Source organism: Miniopterus schreibersii (genome assembly GCF_964146895.1).
Source record: "Miniopterus schreibersii genome assembly, chromosome: 11".
NCBI lineage: Eukaryota > Metazoa > Chordata > Mammalia > Chiroptera > Miniopteridae > Miniopterus > Miniopterus schreibersii.
Window position 1 is genome coordinate 15,637,221 of NC_138111.1, and position 23,455 is coordinate 15,660,675.

Sequence of the window (23,455 nt, forward strand, 5' to 3'; positions counted from 1 at the left end):
TGTCCATCACCACATTCTTAGGGTCTGAGAGCAAACTGAGTTTGTTAAAGAGAAATTAGCCTGTTGCACAGAGGGCCACAGAATCATATCCCCAAGGCAGGCAGGTGCGAATCAGGATCACTCAGTAGGTCATAGAGGCCACACTTCCTCCAAGAGTTAACTCTGCCTGTGTCTCAGAAATACAGTGAGGAGGCTGTGTTCTTGGCATCCATCTGGACAGGAGAAATGGGTCCTGTATTAGCTTCCAGTTAGTGCTGGAACAAATCACCACAAACATAGTGTCTTAAAAGAGTGCAAGTTTATTGTACTATAGCTTCAGAGGTCAGAAGTCTGACATGGGGCTCCCGGGACCAAACCCAAACAAGTCTCATGCCTGTAAATGTATTCAGATCATCTTCTATGTCCTTTCTTAGAGTTTTAAAATTCTCTCTTTGGTAATTTTGTGTATTCTTGTTTTTCAATTCCTATATACTTTTGTTATGGAAGAAATTAGGGGGCAGAATATCTCCTACACTAGCCAGTTTGGGGTGACTCTTGTGATGTCTTGAGAAAATGAATGTTCTAAGATTCCCATAGGAGAATGATTGGTTTTTATTGGCGTGGAGTCACATGCCTTGGGTTGTAAAGTCCCACGCCCCTTAACGCAGTCCTGCAAAGGTGCAGCAGGCAGCTCAGCAAAGCCAAAAGCAAGGCCAGTGTCCAGAGCTTCCCTGCCATGTTGCAGCCCTTCCCAGTCCTGCATCAGGTTAATTAAAGTTCATTAGTCCATTGTGTGTCCCCTGCAACAGGAGTCCCAAGCCTGCCAAGAGCCAAGAGAGCGAACTTCTTAGGTTCGGAAGTTTCAACATTCAGGTTTCGCATCCTTGCAGTGGCCACACCTATTCTGGCTAACTAACTGTTCCCAGGAGTGATGGACAGACAGGAAAGCACCTTTCCAGGTCACTCAGACTTTACTGGGCGTGTGTCTATTGTCCAGTCCCTTCCGCCAGCAATCAGAGGGGAACAGACTTGGAGAGTGTTAAATTAGCAAAGCAGTGTAAATGGCATGCTTTCTTTATCTAGCCTTCCCCTTTACTCCTTTCCTGTTAATAACCAGATCATTAGGATATCACCTTCACCACTTTGTTTTACTGTGTAAAATTTTTATATTTAGAATTAGCCAGCTGGACCTAGTTTAGATGATCCCCCCCTTTTTTTTTGCCAACATCCAAAGCATCATAGTTGGGAGACAGGTGAACATATGTCTCTTCTCTTCCTTGAGCCTGATGAGGGTGTTGACCTTGGACACGTCACTGCCATAGAGCTTCTTCACAGCCTGTTTGATCCGGGGCTTGTGGTCAAGCGTGTTGCTCCTGGGGGCGCTCTTCCGAGGATATTGATGCTGCCTTCATAGTGGAGCCGCAGTGTCTTTGGCCATAGAAGGTAGATGACAGGCACATCTTCCCTGTTTTGTGGCTGTGGCCTGTCAGCACTGCTTTCTTTGCCTACAAAGCTTTTGCTTTGGCCTTGGCTTGGGCTGTGGGAGGGGCAGGGGCTTCCTTCTTCTCTTTGGGCTCGTCTTTGTGAAAGGCTGTCTGTTTGGCTTTTTTAACCATCAGTTATTATCATGAGTTTTTGCTGGTATAGGGAAATGCTATTGATTTCTGTAAGTTGATGTTCCTAGCAACTGTGATGAAATTTTTCGTAGTTATAATGAAATTATTTCCAATACTTTGTGGCTTCTGTTGGTTTTATAGGGTATAGTCCTATTATCGCCAATAATGTCAATGTGTGTCTTCCAATATTTATACTTTTCTTTCTCTTTTTTTCCTTTTCTTGTAACTTTAGCCAGAACTTCCTAGGTAACTTAAACTTTGAAGCCCTCTTTTCTATACCAGAAGTTGGTATTTAGCTATGGCTCACAGGCCAAATACCACACACTGCCTGTTTTTGTATTGCCCACCAGCCAAGACATTTACAATCAATGCGATATTAGGAACACTATTTACAAGCCCAATGAAGCAGATTTCCAAAAATTTTATTTCTAAACAGAATCCAATCCTCTCAATAATAGTTATGTATTTTCAAAAAAAAATTATACTTAATATTTAATTGTGAATTTCATCAAAAAATGTGGAAGTGTGTTTTCCCCATTATTATATTTTCACCTACATAGTATCTTTGATTTTACCTCTTGGCCTGCAAGACCTAAAATTTCCTTTCTGGCCCTTGAGAGAAAAGGTATGCTGACCCATCTCTGTACTATGGCCTTTCCCCTGACTGCTATTTGCTATAGTTATTTGTGCTGCATTGTCCCCAAATACACAGCTCTGTCAAATTGAACCAATCGGATACCCTTCAATAAAATTGGCATTAAATTATCTAATCATGGGATCAGGGAGATAATTTTCAGTTTTCCTCTTACTGACGTAATGACTTGAAGCTGAATGAAGGAAATGCAGATAAATGTCAAATAAACTTCCAGAGTAAATGTCACACCAGGACACCCTGAGGTTATTTGGGGTTCCAAGTGCAAACATGAAGACTCCAGATCTCCCTTCCCAGCTTTGGGGACTTTGCCATCTAAGTCCCTGGTGCCATAATCAATTTTAATTGACACTGTCTGCTGCTGGAGGCAGGCCCATCAAGGTACCAGGGATTGTCCTTAAAGGTAGCTTTTCTGAAACATTGCTGTGCTGCCTCCAAAACAGTTATGATGGCTCTGTTTGGCTACCAGAATACTAGATGATTGCTGGCTGACCCCTTGTAAGGAAAGACAGAGGACTGGCGAGCCCACCTGCTGAGGAGAGCCTGGCCTGGAGAGAAGCCCTGGGCAGCAGCACTGACCGCCACGACCCCACTGTCATGATTCCCACAGCCACCTTCAGTGACCCAGTTTTCTGTTAGTCCTGAATTATTTTGCACTCAACTTTCCTAGGACACCCAGGAGCACTCCCATCTCTGGACCCTTTCTATGAAATACTCGATCCCCAGATATCTGCGTGATCTATCCCCTCACAACATTATGGTCCCTGTGCGTCACCTGACACTGAGGTCTCCTCTGAACCCCAAGGATTAAGTAGTGCTCTTTCCCCACCTTCCTGGTCTGGCCTCTTATACTGATATGTAAACAGCCTGCACCCACTTGCTGGAAGGTAAGTGCGATTAAATCAAAGAGCTGATTTTGGCCACTGAAATAGCCAAAGCCTGAAACGGTGTCTATCTCCACACACAGGCACTCCGTGTGTGGGCTTCATCAGTGGGCTTCCCTGACCTGCACAGGACAGTCTTGTGACCTGCTTTGGCCAGTGACATGGGAGTGGAAGGTCTCCATGTCACATGCACCAAGGTTTTTAATAGCCCCCCAGGTGCCTGGCCGGCTTGGCTCAGTCGTTGAGCATCAACCAATGATTCAGGAGATTGGGGTTCAGTTCCTAGTCAGGTTGCAGGCCTGATCCGCAGTGGGGGGAGCACAGAAGGCGACTGATCAATGACTCTCTCATCATCAATGTTTCTTTCTCTCTACCTCTCCCTTCCTCTCTCTGAAATCAATAAAAATATATAAAATATATATTTAAAAGCTCAATAGGTTATTCAAAAGTGCAACCAAAGTTGAGAAACATAAATGTAAGGGTGGAGTGTGTTGGTGTATCCACTTATGTCTAAAGTAGAATCAAAGAGCTGGAGTCGCAGAGAGGGGGTGCCAGAGCTTCCACAAACAAGGCTCTGCAGGTGGGGGGCTGAGGGCTGATGAGCCCAGCTTGGCCTGGACACTCAGAGGAGCCCCGAGCTCAGGTGCCTGCAGTGGGGCAGGCACCTGGAAGTGGGCATTTCCAGGAGACTGAAGCACTGCTGGGAGGACATCCTTGGGAGGCCTGGCACCTCATGGTGGCCAAATGCCCACCTCACAACCACCTTCTCCTGGGTGCTGCAAGAAAGAGCCAGGTGTCCTGAGGCTAGATTGAGTTGGGCCCTAGGGGACTATGGGACACTTTGGAAGTCCTCTTTCAGAAAGTCTGGGGCTCACCCTGGCTTCCCCAGATTGTCTGCAGGCCCGAGAAGTCAGGTCTGCGCGGAGCATGACGGAAAAGGAAGCCCAAGGAGGCGGTGGGGAAAGGGGAAGTTTGAGGCTACAGCTGCCTCCCTAAGGGGATGCTTTCAGAGCCTGGGTTTCTCCTGGACAGCCGCTGGACTGGCAGAGCATAGTATTAGGGCCTGCAGGGGCCCTGTGCTGACAGAACTTGCAGCCAGTGGGCGATTTGTTAGAGGCAGTGCCCCAAATATGTTTCAGAACCACGCCTCTTTGCTTTCAGAACTCAGGGTCCATCTAGGCATGTTCAGAGTCTGGACCTCACAACCAGGGCGTGGTGGTCAACCAGAGTTCAGCAGGATGTGAGCGGACTCTTTTGGAGTCTTAGCTCACACCCATCAGGCTCCAGGGCCTTTAGGAACTTAGAAAGCAGCTTCGCCTGCCATAGGCCAGGGCCTCACCCAGCCTCCTCTCTGAGGCCTGTGTGTCAGCGCAGGGCCAGGAACTCATGAGTTCTGTCTTCCAGAGACAGGCATTTCCCTGATTAACATCAGAAATGAAGAATCATGTTCATAAAATCAGAGGTTCCATGTGCAAATGCTAACTGCAAAGTTATTTCCGATTGTTAATAACAACTTGTTTGAGGTAAAATTGACAATCAGCTGCACATATTTAAAGCATAAAATTTGAGCCCTGGCTGGGTGCTCAGTTGGTTGGAGCATCGTCGCATATACCTAAAGGTAGTGAGTTTGTTTCCCCGCTGGGGCACATAACTAGGTTGCTGGTTCTGTCTTTGTTTGGGGAGTGTATGGACAGCAACAGCAATGTTACCCCGAGCATCTGCACCCCCCAAATCAATAAAAATATGTCCTTGAATGAGGATTAAAAAGGAAATTAAAGTATGAAATATGACAAGATTTTACATGGAGACACCCATGAAACCATCACGAAGTCAGGAGGGAGAGTTTACCCACCCTCCCCTGGAGTTTCCTTTGGGCCTTTGTGACCCCTCCCTCCCACTGAGCCACCCAAAGGCCCAGGCAACCACTGATCCACTGTCTGTGTCTAGAGTTTGCATTTTCAGGAGGTTTATATCAATGCAGCCATCAGTAGGCACTTTGTTTACTGTTGTGGTTCTGCCTATTTTCATCAGCATAATTGCTCTGAGATGCATTCCTGTTGTGTTTATCAACAGTCTGTTTCTTTTCATTGTTGCATCACGTTCCCTTTTATGGACACACCACCAATTATTACCCATTTCTGTTGATGGACATCTTGCTTGGTCCTAGTTCTTGACTATTAAATAAATAAAGTTCCTATGAACATTCATGTACAAGTTTCTTATGGACACATGTTTACATTTCTCTTGGGTGGTACCTGGAGTGGAAGGACTGGCTCAAATAGTGGGGCTATGTTTAATTTTTTTTTTTTAACATATTTTTATTGATTTCAGAAAGAGGAAAGAAAGGAGAGAGAGAGAGAGATCGAAACATCAATGATGAGAGAGTCATTGATCGGCTGCCTAGCCCACAACCCAGGCATGTGCCCCGACATGGAATGGAACCCCAATCTCCTGGATCCCAGGCCGATGCTCAACCACTGAGCCACGCCCGGCCAGGCAATTTTTTTAAAAAAGATGACAAACATTTCTAGAGTGACAGTACCATTTTACATTCCCATCCACAGTGTAGGAGAGTTCCAGTTTCCCCATTTCCTCATCAAAGCTTGGGAGTTTAAGTAGGAAAATTTATAATGTGTTACATACAAAGCTCAAAACTTCCCACAGTTTCCTAAAATCCAAGTACAACGAATTAAGTGCTCAAATGGAAAACAGTAAACTGTAATGTTTGGACATAAAAAGCTTCAAACTTTGCTTTCTCATCACTAAAAAAGGACATGGTTGCTTTGTGGCAAATAAGCCTGTGATGCTTTCCTCAGATCGTCAGAGACACGTATCACTTTTGTGGATGGTTCTGAAGTTCTACCGCTTCTATTTGGAATGGAGCTAGAGTTTTCTACACAGATTGTCTAATAGGTGCACTGCATTTTTAAAATGTAAACATAAGTTTTTCCCAAACAACTGCCAAAAACCTTATGGTGAGAGATACAAATATTCCAAGAATATTTGGGTATAAATAACTAAAAGACTAGGAAAACATCCTGTGGCATATGCCTTCATTTCTGAGTTGTTTCCTGGGGCACACAGTGGGAGTTCCCAGAAGCAGACAGTTGCAATGTGGTGCTCAGATGCGGGGTCAGAGAGTTAGCAGGGGTGGAGGGATGGCACAGGGATGCTGGGGGAGCAGTTGCTGCCTCTCCCCTCAGCATCCTAGACTAGTTCATCTTGCAAACCTGGTTGCTCACAGGCGGACATTTATTCTTGGAGAGAATCCTCTTGACAAAATGAAATGCACAGCCTTTGCCCCATGTGTCAAGCTCAGTTCCTCCGTCTCAGGGGCAGAACAGCCTACAGCCCACCGGTGGTGCCTAAACTTAGATTGACCTCAAAATACCAATGACTGGATATTGGTTGAGCATTAACTAGGAATGATCACACAAGGATCACAGGGGGATGACTTTGGAAAGTAGGCCACAGACAGAATGCCACAATTCCTTGTTCAATGCCTAGTGTCCAGCTCCTATCATGACATTGGCCTCTATCTGTTTTGGTGGGTACAGAAGGAGACCATTAGCAAAAGGCAGAAGTGAAGCCATAGCTTTGAACAAGCCCCATCTGGGGGCACAGGAGCCTAAATCACAACACCCCTCTCACTAGGAATCCCCATCCCACATGCTCTCCACATTTCCACACCTGCCTAATGCTCAAGACCCTTCTCAAGACTCACCTTCCCAGGAATCATTCTTTGATCCCACAGCCTAATTTTGTCAAACATTAGTGTGAGGGTTCTGCACACACCATCCCATTGAAGCCCTACAGCAATCTCCTCAGGTAGGATTATCCCCATTATGAGGACAGTAAGCTCAGAGCGTTACTCGTGGCTTCAAAATGACAAATCAAGGGATGAAGCCCAGGTCTATAGGAATCCAAAGGCTGTATTCTTGAGCACTTTCTACATAACGTTACTTTCCCAGTATCACCCCCTTTTCTGACCCACAAGGGTCTGGACTTGGTCCCGCTCTGTTGGGTTACTTCACAGACTAGCAGAATGAAGTTTTTCTTGAGAATATGAAGCATTTCCCTACCTTCATGGAAAGCTGCTTGAAGAAAGGGGTGACATCTACTGCTTCTCTATTTCTTTTAGGGGGGGTCTGTGATACAGAGTGAGGTATATGTAGTGATTAAACATCTGTTCATTCACTGTGGTTGAATTCAGACCAAATGAAAAGGAATTAAAATGTGCTCAACATCAGACACCATTCTTTCAAGACATTATTTAATCCAGCCCTATTCTAGTCTCCTCTATCTGAATGCTCTGTGAGAGGTCCTGTCATCTTTGGTAGAGACAGTTTCTTTTTTCTTAGGCAAGTTAACATGGAGGACTCACCTGTTTCCACACACAGTGTGAGTGATGGAACATGGATGGGCCATGTATTCTGTTTTCTAGTTCTTTCCATTCCTGCCACACCTAATCGGCTTTTGGCTCTCACAGTTAATTCTGGTTCCCAAAGGAAGTCTTGAATGGCATCCAGTTTTTTGAGTTTGTGTTTTGAGAAATTTCGGGTCACTGAAATGTCAGGTCACTAAGTAGATCTAAACGATGAGACTGACAGGTGCACTCTTGGCCTCACATCAATGAATACAGATCATTCGTGAGCGGGAGGGGAAAAGGTGGACAAAAACTGGACCCAGAATGAATATAAAGACAGAGAAGCTGGGAGTGGAGCCACCATCAGGAGAAGACTCACTCCAAGTGCCTGTGGCTGAGTCAGTACCGACGTTCCCAATATGAAGCTGTTGCTGCTGTGTCTGGGGCTGACTCTGGTCTGTGCCCATCCTGGAGGGAACAATGCTGTTGTGACAAGGAACTTCGATATGTCAAAGGTAGAGTTGGGGGAGCATAGTGACTCTTGGCTTTGGGGGTAGCTTGGAGGATTCTGAAGCAAGGTGGCCCTACTGGCGGGGAAGGGGTTTCTGACATGTTAAGCAAAAGAGGTGGTTTCTGACCTTGGATAAGAGCGGTCATACCATGTAGAAAGATGGCAGCACTTGGGGACCTCCGTTCTCATGGGAGGAATGTGGAAAGAGCCTTACATGTGCAGCCAACTGACCTGAGTTCTAATTCTATCTTCACATCACCGTTAGGAGTCCTGGCTCATGGGCCAGAGTTGAAGGAGACAAGTGTGGTGTCACCTCTTTTCTTTTCTTACCCAGTCATTTTACTGACTTATTGCAGATTTCAGGGGAGTGGTATTCCATTTACGTGGCCTCAGACAAGAAGGAAATGATAGAAGAAAATAGTGTCAGGACGGGTTTTGTGGAATCCATCCAAGACTGGGGCAACTCTTCTCTGACATTTAAATATCTTATAAAGTAAGTGTGGCTTTTTTTTACTTGGGAAAGGGAAAACAAAAGGCTGAGTGTGGTCTTGGAACACTTAACACACACACACACATGAGTGTGCACATGCACCGATACACACACATTGTGGGCCTGTATCCCAAATCAGAATCACTCATCTGGCACTGATGTGGGACTGAGGAAGTTGCTGATTTTCTAGATTCAGAGATAGGAATTGGTGACAGGAATAAATTTAACTGGGAGCAGAGGTCAGTGGCAGAGAGTTTCAGAATCACAAGCCGTGGGGCAATACAGCATAGGTTAAGAGCAGGGATGGGAGGTCAACAGCCTAGCCCTCTCTCACTAGTTGCACGGCCTAGAAATGTTCTCCTTCCACCCAGCTTCCCCTGGGGGGAAAGCGGATGATACTCACTCTCTCTCCTGGTGCTTCTTCCTGAGGACCGAGTGAGGCCATGTTTATAGGGCCCTTATCTGAGAGCTGGCGCAGCTGAGCCCTCAGCTAATTCTACAGGGAAGTGGCTGCAGTCAGAGGATAGTGGGAAGTGGCGGTAGAGTAATAGTGACATCAGTGGGTGACTCATTCATAAGTAGCAAATGAAGTGAAATCGGGTCAATAAAAGCTGCTTCAAATGTGTACCAAAAATGTTCAACACTTAAGTAGAATCAGGTACGCATGTCACAGGAGGAGTGTGAGGCAGTCAACCCATCAGTATCTCCTGAGCATCAGCTCATTCTGTTTTGCAGGGTCAATGGAGAGTGTCGTGAAGTGTCTGCGCTTTGTGACCAAGTAGCAAATACAGGCGTATTTAATGTTCACAGTAAGTAAATAAAAATATCTCTGTAAATGTTACTTCCAACTGCAAGAAATTGACTAACACACCATATTCTTAGGATCTTGATCAATTCCTGATCAATGTTTATTTAGGTAATAACAATGGGGCCATCTAACAGCTAATATCCTCCATTTGGGAGACCCCTATGTGTAAAAGCCATTACATGGCACAAACACCATCAGAATAAGATGGTGACTTGGTCATATGTACCACCTGCAACAAAGGAAAATGGGCAACAACAAACAAACAAACAAAAAACATAAATTGTCAGGACACCCGCTCATCCTCTGCCTCTGCCCACTTTCTGATGATTTCCGGTGCCCATTGCACAGCACATTGCTCGGATGGAGTGCTGGGTGTATAATGCCAGGGGCCTTATGGACGGGACAGAGACACAGAGTTGGCAGAGGTGGCCGAGGGAGGTAGGTGAGCTTCAGGGAGGATGACACAGGGGAAGTTGCTGCTGTGGCTGAATTTTTCTAACACTAGTGGCCAATGATGAGCAGTGGAATTTCTTCCAGAAGTCAACTCTTCCCTTAGAAGTTGCCATATGAAGCCCGCAACAGACAGATGAAAGGCCTTAGCTATCACTCTGTATCTTCCAGGATATGCCCCTGAGTTTGCTCTGTGACAGAAAATCGGTACAGTTTTACTTGCTTCCCATGGACTAAAGAAGTTCTGAACTGTGTTCTGTTTCCTCCACAGATAATGGATTCAATAGAGTTCGCTTTATTGAAGTGGTCTACAATAAATACCTTATTTTTCAGCTCTATAATTTCAAAAATGCCCAGGTGATGGTACTCATAGGTAGAGTATATTTATTCTCACACTCATCTTGCGGTGGGGAGACAGGGGAAGAAAGGAAACCTGAGAACAATGTAGTTCCCCCAATCTTGTCCAGGGATATCATTCCTCTCTGAAGAGAGGCGCTCACTTGGGTAATCCCTCAGGCTCAGTGATGAGAAGATGGTGAAATTTCTCATCATGCCAGAGGACAGCCTAAGATGTCAAATTCTGGACAGGTTATAGGCCATCCCCACCCTCTGCCCAAGCACCAATCCCTGCCATCTTTTCCCGTCCATCCGCCTCCCAACCCCCCGCCCCCGATCCCCAGAGAGCCTCAGTGACTAAGAACCACACACAGCAGTCACTGTCACTTTCCCCACAGCCCGAAAACCAGATGTGAGTCAAAACCTCAAGGAAAGGTTTGCAAAACTTTGTCAGCAAAATGGAATGGATGAGGAAAACATGGTGGACCTGACAAAATTAGGTAAGTTTAGCTATCTCCGGTATTCTCTTCCTAAATCCCCATGTTACTAGAGGAAGAAATCTAAGAGAGGGAAACACCTCCAATCAGTCCCCTCTGTCCTAAGCAGGAAAATCCTCTGGTTGCTCGCTGGGAAATATGTGGGTTGGTGTTTGACTGTGTTCTGTTCTGCCTCCGCAGATCGCTGTCTCCAGGCCCGACAGAGCCATATGGCCTAGTTCTCCAGGTTGGTGATGGCTCCTGGAGAGGGTGTTGCCAAGGGGGGTTATGGCCAAAGATTACAATAAAAATATTTTGGTAGGAAGCTTGAGGGAGTAACATGATATTTGGAGTTGGGGGTCCTGTGTTCAGGACCCACTCCTTCCATGAGCTTTAGAGCCATTGGCCTAAGCAATGACAAGGAGGCCAATGATGTGGACATTACAGAGTTGCTGTGTGGATACCCTGCTGGTGAAAAGGCCTCAGTAACTTATAATGTCTTAAGCATCACCAAGACATAAAATTGGAAATAGGAAAAGAGTACTGGGGTGTGAGTATGAAACTGAAATACATTTCAGTGTCTTGTCCATCTTCCAAGGCCAAAATGTGTGTTCTTACCCTTCAATTTTTGGTAATAATGTCTTCCTTTGACCTCTGCACATCCTTAACTTCTGATCTGTAAAGAGAGCTGTCTGACCTTCCAGTTGTCTCCCATCTGGAAAACAGGCTCTGAATTCCCTCATCTGTGTCCTACCTCAGCTTCATTGTGGGGCTACATTCAGAAAAGATGTGGGAAAGACTCAGCAGCTCTGGCTTGCATAAAGTCAGCATTAATAAAAGGTAGCTACAGTTTTAGCCATTCTTCCTCAATTTATCAAAGATTCCTCAAAACATTTAATACTGAGAATGGCAGAAAGCAGCCTAGGGTCCTCACTGATTCCTTCTCTTTATCATAGACTCAGTGAGGAAGGTTAAGCAATAGGAAAAACATACCAGCAATTGATTCAATGCCCTCCTTCCACCTATTCTGGGAAGTAACAGGTTACAGTGCAGGTTGATATCTATTTCTTCACCATTGTTCTCTGTAATAAAAATTCTGGCCCGGCTGGGGGTGGCTCAGTGGTTGTGCACTGACCTATGATCCGGGAGATCGCTGTTCGATTCCAGGTTGGGGCTCATGCCAGGGTTGTGATCTGGATCACCAGTGGGGGACGTGCTGGAGGCAGCTGATCAATAACTCTCTTATCCTTGATATTTCTATCTCTTTACCTCCCTCTACTTTCTTTTCTCTGAAATCAATAAAGATATGTATTTTTTAAAAATTCTCTTTTCTCTTCAATTCAATCTAGGAAAAGCTTAATGAGTTTCTGTTCTCTCTCATCTGCTTATTTAGTGCTGAGTGAATGCTTCCTCACCTGGGCTCCAGGATCTTCATTCCATGGACCACGTGTCATCCTGTGACCAGTTCTGTAACCTGATTTCCATCACTATCATCCATGAAGGCATTATCTCTGAATCTTCAATCTTCTATAGTTGTCTAGACAGACTCATCCATTCCCCAAAAATAAAATCAAAGATTTCCTCCAAATTCCTGATTCTCTTCAGCATACCCAGAACTCTACCATGAATAAGACCTCCTGAACCTGCTCAATAAATGATTAGTCTTGCAATCGCGTGGTCGTCTTGTGTATGTGAGAAACCTGGGGCTGATAGCAAGTGAATGACCCCATTCTTTGGCCCTGTGCCCATAAGCGTGCTCTAGCTTCTCCAACACTCCCCTGAGATTCAAGAGTCTCCCTTCCCTGCAGTCATTCTCTGTCCCTGTGATGCTGCTTGCCCTTTTATTAGCCTGTTTATTAGTGACCTGATAAAGCAAACTATGAGACTTGACCCACAGTTTGACCCATCCCTGAATTCTCTTTCTCAAGGTAGTACTGAGAGACAGATGCTGCTGATACAAACTCCCCGTGCTTCAGGACATGCCTCCACATCCCAGCTTCCCTACATCATCCACTCTCTCCCCTCATGACACAGTCGGCGTCCTTTCATGCTCTCAGAAAACCTCCTTCAGTCAGGGCTGTTATCTACTGTGACCATGTAAAGTGAGGGGCCAGGAAATGTGAGCAATAGTGACCTTTAGCTATCTGTACTTGGTAGAGTCAGGAGGCATCAAGAAGGCTAAACCTCTTTCTTTGGACCTTCTGGGATTTGAGGAAAGGGAATTAAAATTCTTCCTCCACTTATAATCCTATCCTCACATCAGATGATAAAGACCAGGTCAAAGTTGTACATGTTGCTGGAACAGAGAGACATGGGGTGGGGGTTGTCATGTACAAAGAATGTCCTGTCATTATGAACATAAGCCTAACAACAGAAGGCTCTGTGGGGTGTGATGCCCCCATATCTTACTGTGTGTCCTTGTCAGAAGTATAAGTTAGGTTCAGGCTTATTTCTTCTGAAATACGCACTTTGCCTAGTTTGCTGACACATGGCAAAAGGCTATGAAGAGAGTCAACCAGTCGTGCTGGGTCCTGTCATTTTTCAATGTTGTCATTTAAAGAACAAAATAGTTAATGTCTAGAGAGAATGGCCTAGCAGATCCTTGGGAAGGTTTAGAACATTAACAACCAGAACGATCAATGCAAGGAGGACCATTGTGATGGTGGGGGAGGGCTGGCTGTGTCACATGTCAGGAAACTACAGCCTAGAGGGAGGCACACAAGGACCCTCAGCTGATCCCAGGTCAACATGGGAGCTTGAACTCACTCTGAAACCTACTGCTTAATTCCAAACTTTTTCTGCAAATGAAGCATGGAATGTTAAGTTCCCTCAAAAGCAAGGAGTGAAGACGTCTGGAGATCAGAAACAGGGCAGAGCGGTCATTTTCCAAAGAAAAGGAACATGAAAAGAGATGAAAGTTATGGGGAATCAGCCAGCAGCAGGAGCTATGCTACTGCTCCTCGGTGCATTGTGCTCACGGACTGGAGGGCCAAGCTGGCAGCCCAGTCCCACTGCAATTCCCACCATGGCATTTCATGCTAAGTTGATTTTTCATTAGTTCAGTATCACCCACTCTCACCCCAGTGTCCATCACCACATTCTTAGGGTCTGAGAGCAAACTGAGTTTGTTAAAGAGAAATTAGCCTGTTGCACAGAGGGCCACAGAATCATATCCCCAAGGCAGGCAGGTGCGAATCAGGATCACTCAGTAGGTCATAGAGGCCACACTTCCTCCAAGAGTTAACTCTGCCTGTGTCTCAGAAATACAGTGAGGAGGCTGTGTTCTTGGCATCCATCTGGACAGGAGAAATGGGTCCTGTATTAGCTTCCAGTTAGTGCTGGAACAAATCACCACAAACATAGTGTCTTAAAAGAGTGCAAGTTTATTGTACTATAGCTTCAGAGGTCAGAAGTCTGACATGGGGCTCCCGGGACCAAACCCAAACAAGTCTCATGCCTGTAAATGTATTCAGATCATCTTCTATGTCCTTTCTTAGAGTTTTAAAATTCTCTCTTTGGTAATTTTGTGTATTCTTGTTTTTCAATTCCTATATACTTTTGTTATGGAAGAAATTAGGGGGCAGAATATCTCCTACACTAGCCAGTTTGGGGTGACTCTTGTGATGTCTTGAGAAAATGAATGTTCTAAGATTCCCATAGGAGAATGATTGGTTTTTATTGGCGTGGAGTCACATGCCTTGGGTTGTAAAGTCCCACGCCCCTTAACGCAGTCCTGCAAAGGTGCAGCAGGCAGCTCAGCAAAGCCAAAAGCAAGGCCAGTGTCCAGAGCTTCCCTGCCATGTTGCAGCCCTTCCCAGTCCTGCATCAGGTTAATTAAAGTTCATTAGTCCATTGTGTGTCCCCTGCAACAGGAGTCCCAAGACTGCCAAGAGCCAAGAGAGCGAACTTCTTAGGTTCGGAAGTTTCAACATTCAGGTTTCGCATCCTTGCAGTGGCCACACCTATTCTGGCTAACTAACTGTTCCCAGGAGTGATGGACAGACAGGAAAGCACCTTTCCAGGTCACTCAGACTTTACTGGGCGTGTGTCTATTGTCCAGTCCCTTCCGCCAGCAATCAGAGGGGAACAGACTTGGAGAGTGTTAAATTAGCAAAGCAGTGTAAATGGCATGCTTTCTTTATCTAGCCTTCCCCTTTACTCCTTTCCTGTTAATAACCAGATCATTAGGATATCACCTTCACCACTTTGTTTTACTGTGTAAAATTTTTATATTTAGAATTAGCCAGCTGGACCTAGTTTAGATGATCCCCCCCTTTTTTTTTGCCAACATCCAAAGCATCATAGTTGGGAGACAGGTGAACATATGTCTCTTCTCTTCCTTGAGCCTGATGAGGGTGTTGACCTTGGACACGTCACTGCCATAGAGCTTCTTCACAGCCTGTTTGATCCGGGGCTTGTGGTCAAGCGTGTTGCTCCTGGGGGCGCTCTTCCGAGGATATTGATGCTGCCTTCATAGTGGAGCCGCAGTGTCTTTGGCCATAGAAGGTAGATGACAGGCACATCTTCCCTGTTTTGTGGCTGTGGCCTGTCAGCACTGCTTTCTTTGCCTACAAAGCTTTTGCTTTGGCCTTGGCTTGGGCTGTGGGAGGGGCAGGGGCTTCCTTCTTCTCTTTGGGCTCGTCTTTGTGAAAGGCTGTCTGTTTGGCTTTTTTAACCATCAGTTATTATCATGAGTTTTTGCTGGTATAGGGAAATGCTATTGATTTCTGTAAGTTGATGTTCCTAGCAACTGTGATGAAATTTTTCGTAGTTATAATGAAATTATTTCCAATACTTTGTGGCTTCTGTTGGTTTTATAGGGTATAGTCCTATTATCGCCAATAATGTCAATGTGTGTCTTCCAATATTTATACTTTTCTTTCTCTTTTTTTCCTTTTCTTGTAACTTTAGCCAGAACTTCCTAGGTAACTTAAACTTTGAAGCCCTCTTTTCTATACCAGAAGTTGGTATTTAGCTATGGCTCACAGGCCAAATACCACACACTGCCTGTTTTTGTATTGCCCACCAGCCAAGACATTTACAATCAATGCGATATTAGGAACACTATTTACAAGCCCAATGAAGCAGATTTCCAAAAATTTTATTTCTAAACAGAATCCAATCCTCTCAATAATAGTTATGTATTTTCAAAAAAAAATTATACTTAATATTTAATTGTGAATTTCATCAAAAAATGTGGAAGTGTGTTTTCCCCATTATTATATTTTCACCTACATAGTATCTTTGATTTTACCTCTTGGCCTGCAAGACCTAAAATTTCCTTTCTGGCCCTTGAGAGAAAAGGTATGCTGACCCATCTCTGTACTATGGCCTTTCCCCTGACTGCTATTTGCTATAGTTATTTGTGCTGCATTGTCCCCAAATACACAGCTCTGTCAAATTGAACCAATCGGATACCCTTCAATAAAATTGGCATTAAATTATCTAATCATGGGATCAGGGAGATAATTTTCAGTTTTCCTCTTACTGACGTAATGACTTGAAGCTGAATGAAGGAAATGCAGATAAATGTCAAATAAACTTCCAGAGTAAATGTCACACCAGGACACCCTGAGGTTATTTGGGGTTCCAAGTGCAAACATGAAGACTCCAGATCTCCCTTCCCAGCTTTGGGGACTTTGCCATCTAAGTCCCTGGTGCCATAATCAATTTTAATTGACACTGTCTGCTGCTGGAGGCAGGCCCATCAAGGTACCAGGGATTGTCCTTAAAGGTAGCTTTTCTGAAACATTGCTGTGCTGCCTCCAAAACAGTTATGATGGCTCTGTTTGGCTACCAGAATACTAGATGATTGCTGGCTGACCCCTTGTAAGGAAAGACAGAGGACTGGCGAGCCCACCTGCTGAGGAGAGCCTGGCCTGGAGAGAAGCCCTGGGCAGCAGCACTGACCGCCACGACCCCACTGTCATGATTCCCACAGCCACCTTCAGTGACCCAGTTTTCTGTTAGTCCTGAATTATTTTGCACTCAACTTTCCTAGGACACCCAGGAGCACTCCCATCTCTGGACCCTTTCTATGAAATACTCGATCCCCAGATATCTGCGTGATCTATCCCCTCACAACATTATGGTCCCTGTGCGTCACCTGACACTGAGGTCTCCTCTGAACCCCAAGGATTAAGTAGTGCTCTTTCCCCACCTTCCTGGTCTGGCCTCTTATACTGATTTGTAAACAGCCTGCACCCACTTGCTGGAAGGTAAGTGCGATTAAATCAAAGAGCTGATTTTGGCCACTGAAATAGCCAAAGCCTGAAACGGTGTCTATCTCCACACACAGGCACTCCGTGTGTGGGCTTCATCAGTGGGCTTCCCTGACCTGCACAGGACAGTCTTGTGACCTGCTTTGGCCAGTGACATGGGAGTGGAAGGTCTCCATGTCACATGCACCAAGGTTTTTAATAGCCCCCCAGGTGCCTGGCCGGCTTGGCTCAGTCGTTGAGCATCAACCAATGATTCAGGAGATTGGGGTTCAGTTCCTAGTCAGGTTGCAGGCCTGATCCGCAGTGGGGGGAGCACAGAAGGCGACTGATCAATGACTCTCTCATCATCAATGTTTCTTTCTCTCTACCTCTCCCTTCCTCTCTCTGAAATCAATAAAAATATATAAAATATATATTTAAAAGCTCAATAGGTTATTCAAAAGTGCAACCAAAGTTGAGAAACATAAATGTAAGGGTGGAGTGTGTTGGTGTATCCACTTATGTCTAAAGTAGAATCAAAGAGCTGGAGTCGCAGAGAGGGGGTGCCAGAGCTTCCACAAACAAGGCTCTGCAGGTGGGGGGCTGAGGGCTGATGAGCACAGCTTGGCCTGGACACTCAGAGGAGCCCCGAGCTCAGGTGCCTGCAGTGGGGCAGGCACCTGGAAGTGGGCATTTCCAGGAGACTGAAGCACTGCTGGGAGGACATCCTTGGGAGGCCTGGCACCTCATGGTGGCCAAATGCCCACCTCACAACCACCTTCTCCTGGGTGCTGCAAGAAAGAGCCAGGTGTCCTGAGGCTAGATTGAGTTGGGCCCTAGGGGACTATGGGACACTTTGGAAGTCCTCTTTCAGAAAGTCTGGGGCTCACCCTGGCTTCCCTAGATTGTCTGCAGGCCCGAGAAGTCAGGTCTGCGCGGAGCATGACGGAAAAGGAAGCCCAAGGAGGCGGTGGGGAAAGGGGAAGTTTGAGGCTACAGCTGCCTCCCTAAGGGGATGCTTTCAGAGCCTGGGTTTCTCCTGGACAGCCGCTGGACTGGCAGAGCATAGTATTAGGGCCTGCAGGGGCCCTGTGCTGACAGAACTTGCAGCCAGTGGGCGATTTGTTAGAGGCAGTGCCCCAAATATGTTTCAGAACCACGCCTCTTTGCTTTCAGAACTCAGGGTCCATCTAGGCATGTTCAGAGTCTGGACCTCACAACCAGGGCGTGGTGGTCAACCAGAGTTCAGCAGGATGTGAGCGGACTCTTTTGGAGTCTTAGCTCACACCCATCAGGCTCCAGGGCCTTTAGGAACTTAGAAAGCAGCTTCGCCTGCCATAGGCCAGGGCCTCACCCAGCCTCCTCTCTGAGGCCTGTGTGTCAGCGCAGGGCCAGGAACTCATGAGTTCTGTCTTCCAGAGACAGGCATTTCCCTGATTAACATCAGAAATGAAGAATCATGTTCATAAAATCAGAGGTTCCATGTGCAAATGCTAACTGCAAAGTTATTTCCGATTGTTAATAACAACTTGTTTGAGGTAAAATTGACAATCAGCTGCACATATTTAAAGCATAAAATTTGAGCCCTGGCTGGGTGCTCAGTTGGTTGGAGCATCGTCGCATATACCTAAAGGTAGTGAGTTTGTTTCCCCGCTGGGGCACATAACTAGGTTGCTGGTTCTGTCTTTGTTTGGGGAGTGTATGGACAGCAACAGCAATGTTACCCCGAGCATCTGCACCCCCCAAATCAATAAAAATATGTCCTTGAATGAGGATTAAAAAGGAAATTAAAGTATGAAATATGACAAGATTTTACATGGAGACACCCATGAAACCATCACGAAGTCAGGAGGGAGAGTTTACCCACCCTCCCCTGGAGTTTCCTTTGGGCCTTTGTGACCCCTCCCTCCCACTGAGCCACCCAAAGGCCCAGGCAACCACTGATCCACTGTCTGTGTCTAGAGTTTGCATTTTCAGGAGGTTTATATCAATGCAGCCATCAGTAGGCACTTTGTTTACTGTTGTGGTTCTGCCTATTTTCATCAGCATAATTGCTCTGAGATGCATTCCTGTTGTGTTTATCAACAGTCTGTTTCTTTTCATTGTTGCATCACGTTCCCTTTTATGGACACACCACCAATTATTACCCATTTCTGTTGATGGACATCTTGCTTGGTCCTAGTTCTTGACTATTAAATAAATAAAGTTCCTATGAACATTCATGTACAAGTTTCTTATGGACACATGTTTACATTTCTCTTGGGTGGTACCTGGAGTGGAAGGACTGGCTCAAATAGTGGGGCTATGTTTAATTTTTTTTTTTTAACATATTTTTATTGATTTCAGAAAGAGGAAAGAAAGGAGAGAGAGAGAGAGATCGAAACATCAATGATGAGAGAGTCATTGATCGGCTGCCTAGCCCACAACCCAGGCATGTGCCCCGACATGGAATGGAACCCCAATCTCCTGGATCCCAGGCCGATGCTCAACCACTGAGCCACGCCCGGCCAGGCAATTTTTTTAAAAAAGATGACAAACATTTCTAGAGTGACAGTACCATTTTACATTCCCATCCACAGTGTAGGAGAGTTCCAGTTTCCCCATTTCCTCATCAAAGCTTGGGAGTTTAAGTAGGAAAATTTATAATGTGTTACATACAAAGCTCAAAACTTCCCACAGTTTCCTAAAATCCAAGTACAACGAATTAAGTGCTCAAATGGAAAACAGTAAACTGTAATGTTTGGACATAAAAAGCTTCAAACTTTGCTTTCTCATCACTAAAAAGGGACATGGTTGCTTTGTGGCAAATAAGCCTGTGATGCTTTCCTCAGATCGTCAGAGACACGTATCACTTTTGTGGATGGTTCTGAAGTTCTACCGCTTCTATTTGGAATGGAGCTAGAGTTTTCTACACAGATTGTCTAATAGGTGCACTGCATTTTTAAAATGTAAACATAAGTTTTTCCCAAACAACTGCCAAAAACCTTATGGTGAGAGATACAAATATTCCAAGAATATTTGGGTATAAATAACTAAAAGACTAGGAAAGCATTCTGTGGCATATGCCTTCATTTCTGAGTTGTTTCCTGGGGCACACAGTGGGAGTTCCCAGAAGCAGACAGTTGCAATGTGGTGCTCAGATGCGGGGTCAGAGAGTTAGCAGGGGTGGAGGGATGGCACAGGGATGCTGGGGGAGCAGTTGCTGCCTCTCCCCTCAGCATCCTAGACTAGTTCATCTTGCAAACCTGGTTGCTCACAGGCGGACATTTATTCTTGGAGAGAATCCTCTTGACAAAATGAAATGCACAGCCTTTGCCCCATGTGTCAAGCTCAGTTCCTCCGTCTCAGGGGCAGAACAGCCTACAGCCCACCGGTGGTGCCTAAACTTAGATTGACCTCAAAATACCAATGACTGGATATTGGTTGAGCATTAACTAGGAATGATCACACAAGGATCACAGGGGGATGACTTTGGAAAGTAGGCCACAGACAGAATGCCACAATTCCTTGTTCAATGCCTAGTGTCCAGCTCCTATCATGACATTGGCCTCTATCTGTTTTGGTGGGTACAGAAGGAGACCATTAGCAAAAGGCAGAAGTGAAGCCATAGCTTTGAACAAGCCCCATCTGGGGGCACAGGAGCCTAAATCACAACACCCCTCTCACTAGGAATCCCCATCCCACATGCTCTCCACATTTCCACACCTGCCTAATGCTCAAGACCCTTCTCAAGACTCACCTTCCCAGGAATCATTCTTTGATCCCACAGCCTAATTTTGTCAAACATTAGTGTGAGGGTTCTGCACACACCATCCCATTGAAGCCCTACAGCAATCTCCTCAGGTAGGATTATCCCCATTATGAGGACAGTAAGCTCAGAGCGTTACTCGTGGCTTCAAAATGACAAATCAAGGGATGAAGCCCAGGTCTATAGGAATCCAAAGGCTGTATTCTTGAGCACTTTCTACATAACGTTACTTTCCCAGTATCACCCCCTTTTCTGACCCACAAGGGTCTGGACTTGGTCCCGCTCTGTTGGGTTACTTCACAGACTAGCAGAATGAAGTTTTTCTTGAGAATATGAAGCATTTCCCTACCTTCATGGAAAGCTGCTTGAAGAAAGGGGTGACATCTACTGCTTCTCTATTTCTTTTAGGGGGGGTCTGTGATACAGAGTGAGGTATATGTAGTGATTAAACATCTGTTCATTCACTGTGGTTGAATTCAGACCAAATGAAAAGGAATTAAAATGTGCTCAACATCAGACACCATTCTTTCAAGACATTATTTAATCCAGCCCTATTCTAGTCTCCTCTATCTGAATGCTCTGTGAGAGGTCCTGTCATCTTTGGTAGAGACAGTTTCTTTTTTCTTAGGCAAGTTAACATGGAGGACTCACCTGTTTCAACACACAGTGTGAGTGATGGAACATGGATGGGCCATGTATTCTGTTTTCTAGTTCTTTCCATTCCTGCCACACCTAATCGGCTTTTGGCTCTCACAGTTAATTCTGGTTCCCAAAGGAAGTCTTGAATGGCATCCAGTTTTTTGAGTTTGTGTTTTGAGAAATTTCGGGTCACTGAAATGTCAGGTCACTAAGTAGATCTAAACGATGAGACTGACAGGTGCACTCTTGGCCTCACATCAATGAATACAGATCATTCGTGAGCGGGAGGGGAAAAGGTGGACAAAAACTGGACCCAGAATGAATATAAAGACAGAGAAGCTGGGAGTGGAGCCACCATCAGGAGAAGACTCACTCCAAGTGCCTGTAGCTGAGTCAGTACCGACGTTCCCAATATGAAGCTGTTGCTGCTGTGTCTGGGGCTGACTCTGGTCTGTGCCCATCCTGGAGGGAACAATGCTGTTGTGACAAGGAACTTCGATATGTCAAAGGTAGAGTTGGGGGAGCATAGTGACTCTTGGCTTTGGGGGTAGCTTGGGGGATTCTGAAGCAAGGTGGCCCTACTGGCGGGGAAGGGGTTTCTGACATGTTAAGCAAAAGAGGTGGTTTCTGACCTTGGATAAGAGCGGTCATACCATGTAGAAAGATGGCAGCACTTGGGGACCTCCGTTCTCATGGGAGGAATGTGGAAAGAGCCTTACATGTGCAGCCAACTGACCTGAGTTCTAATTCCATCTTCACATCACCGTTAGGAGTCCTGGCTCATGGGCCAGAGTTGAAGGAGACAAGTGTGGTGTCACCTCTTTTCTTTTCTTACCCAGTCATTTTACTGACTTATTGCAGATTTCAGGGGAGTGGTATTCCATTTACGTGGCCTCAGACATGAAGGAAATGATAGAAGAAAATAGTGTCATGAGGGGTTTTGTGGAATCCATCCAAGACTGGGGCAACTCTTCTCTGACATTTAAATATCATACAAAGTGTGGCTTTTTTTTACTTGGGAAAGGGAAAACAAAAGGCTGAGTGTGGTCTTGGAACACTTAACACACACACACACATGAGTGTGCACATGCACCGATACACACATTGTGGGCCTGTATCCCAAATCAGAATCACTCATCTGGCACTGATGTGGGACTGAGGAAGTTGCTGATTTTCTAGATTCAGAGATAGGAATTGGTGACAGGAATAAATTTAACTGGGAGCAGAGGTCAGTGGCAGAGAGTTTCAGAATCACAAGCCGTGGGGCAATACAGCATAGGTTAAGAGCAGGGATGGGAGGTCAACAGCCTAGCCCTCTCTCACTAGTTGCACGGCCTAGAAATGTTCTCCTTCCACCCAGCTTCCCCTGGGGGGAAAGCGGATGACACTCACTCTCTCTCCTGGTGCCTCTTCCTGAGGACCGAGTGAGGCCATGTTTATAGGGCCCTTATCTGAGAGCTGGCACAGCTGAGCCCTCAGCTAATTCTACAGGGAAGTGGCTGCAGTCAGAGGATAGTGGGAAGTGGCGGTAGAGTAATAGTGACATCAGTAGGTGACTCATTCATAAGTAGCAAATGAAGTGAAATCGGGTCAATAAAAGCTGCTTCAAATGTGTACCAAAAATGTTCAACACTTAAGTAGAATCAGGTACGCATGTCACAGGAGGAGTGTGAGGCAGTCAACCCATCAGTATCTCCTGAGCATCAGCTCATTCTGTTTTGCAGGGTCAATGGAGAGTGTCGTGAAATGTCTGCGCTTTGTGACCAAGCAGCAAATACAGGCGTATTTAATGCTAACTGTAAGTAAATAAAAATATCTTCGTAAATGTTACTTCCAACTGCAAGAAATTGACTAACACACCATATTCTTAGGATCTTGATCAATTCCTGATCAATGTTTATTTAGGTAATAACAATGGGGCCATCTAACAGCCAATATCCTCCATTTGGGAGACCCCTATGTGTAAAAGCCATTACATGGCACAAACACCATCAGAATAAGATGGTGACTTGGTCATATGTACCACCTGCAACAAAGGAAAATGGGCAACAACAAACAAACAAACAAAAAACATTAATTGTCAGGACACCCGCTCATCCTCTGCCTCTGCCCACTTTCTGATGATTTCCGGTGCCCATTGCACAGCACATTGCTCGGATGGAGTGCTGGGTGTATAATGCCAGGGGCCTTATGGTCGGGACAGAGACACAGAGTTGGCAGAGGTGGCTGAGGGAGGTAGGTGAGCTTCAGGGAGGATGACAGAGGGGAAGTTGCTGCTGTGGCTGAATTTTTCTAACACT

At 45.6% G+C, this 23,455-nt stretch overlaps 1 protein-coding gene across 1 annotated transcript; it reads left to right on the plus strand.

Annotated features, from left to right (window-relative positions):
* Positions 1–7,835: 7,835 nt before the first annotated feature.
* LOC308563944 (salivary lipocalin-like) lies at positions 7,836–12,236 on the plus strand. The gene is made up of 7 exons (XM_081151564.1): positions 7,836–8,012; positions 8,365–8,501; positions 9,234–9,307; positions 10,028–10,129; positions 10,491–10,592; positions 10,770–10,815; positions 11,962–12,236. The coding sequence occupies exons 1-6, from the start codon at positions 7,917–7,919 to the stop codon at positions 10,805–10,807; spliced, it is 549 nt and encodes a 182-aa protein (XP_081007690.1). The 5' UTR covers positions 7,836–7,916; the 3' UTR covers positions 10,808–10,815; positions 11,962–12,236.
* The last annotated feature ends 11,219 nt before the right edge of the window (positions 12,237–23,455 follow it).

Coding starts and splice junctions, on each gene's coding strand:
- LOC308563944 (XM_081151564.1), top strand. CDS start 7,917: ATGAAGCTGTTGCTGCTGTGTCTGGGGCTGACTCTGGTCTGTGCCCAT. Junction 9,308..10,027: donor AGGCGTATTTAATGTTCACA/GTAAGTAAATAA, acceptor TTTCCTCCACAG/ATAATGGATTCAATAGAGTT. Junction 10,593..10,769: donor GGTGGACCTGACAAAATTAG/GTAAGTTTAGCT, acceptor CTGCCTCCGCAG/ATCGCTGTCTCCAGGCCCGA.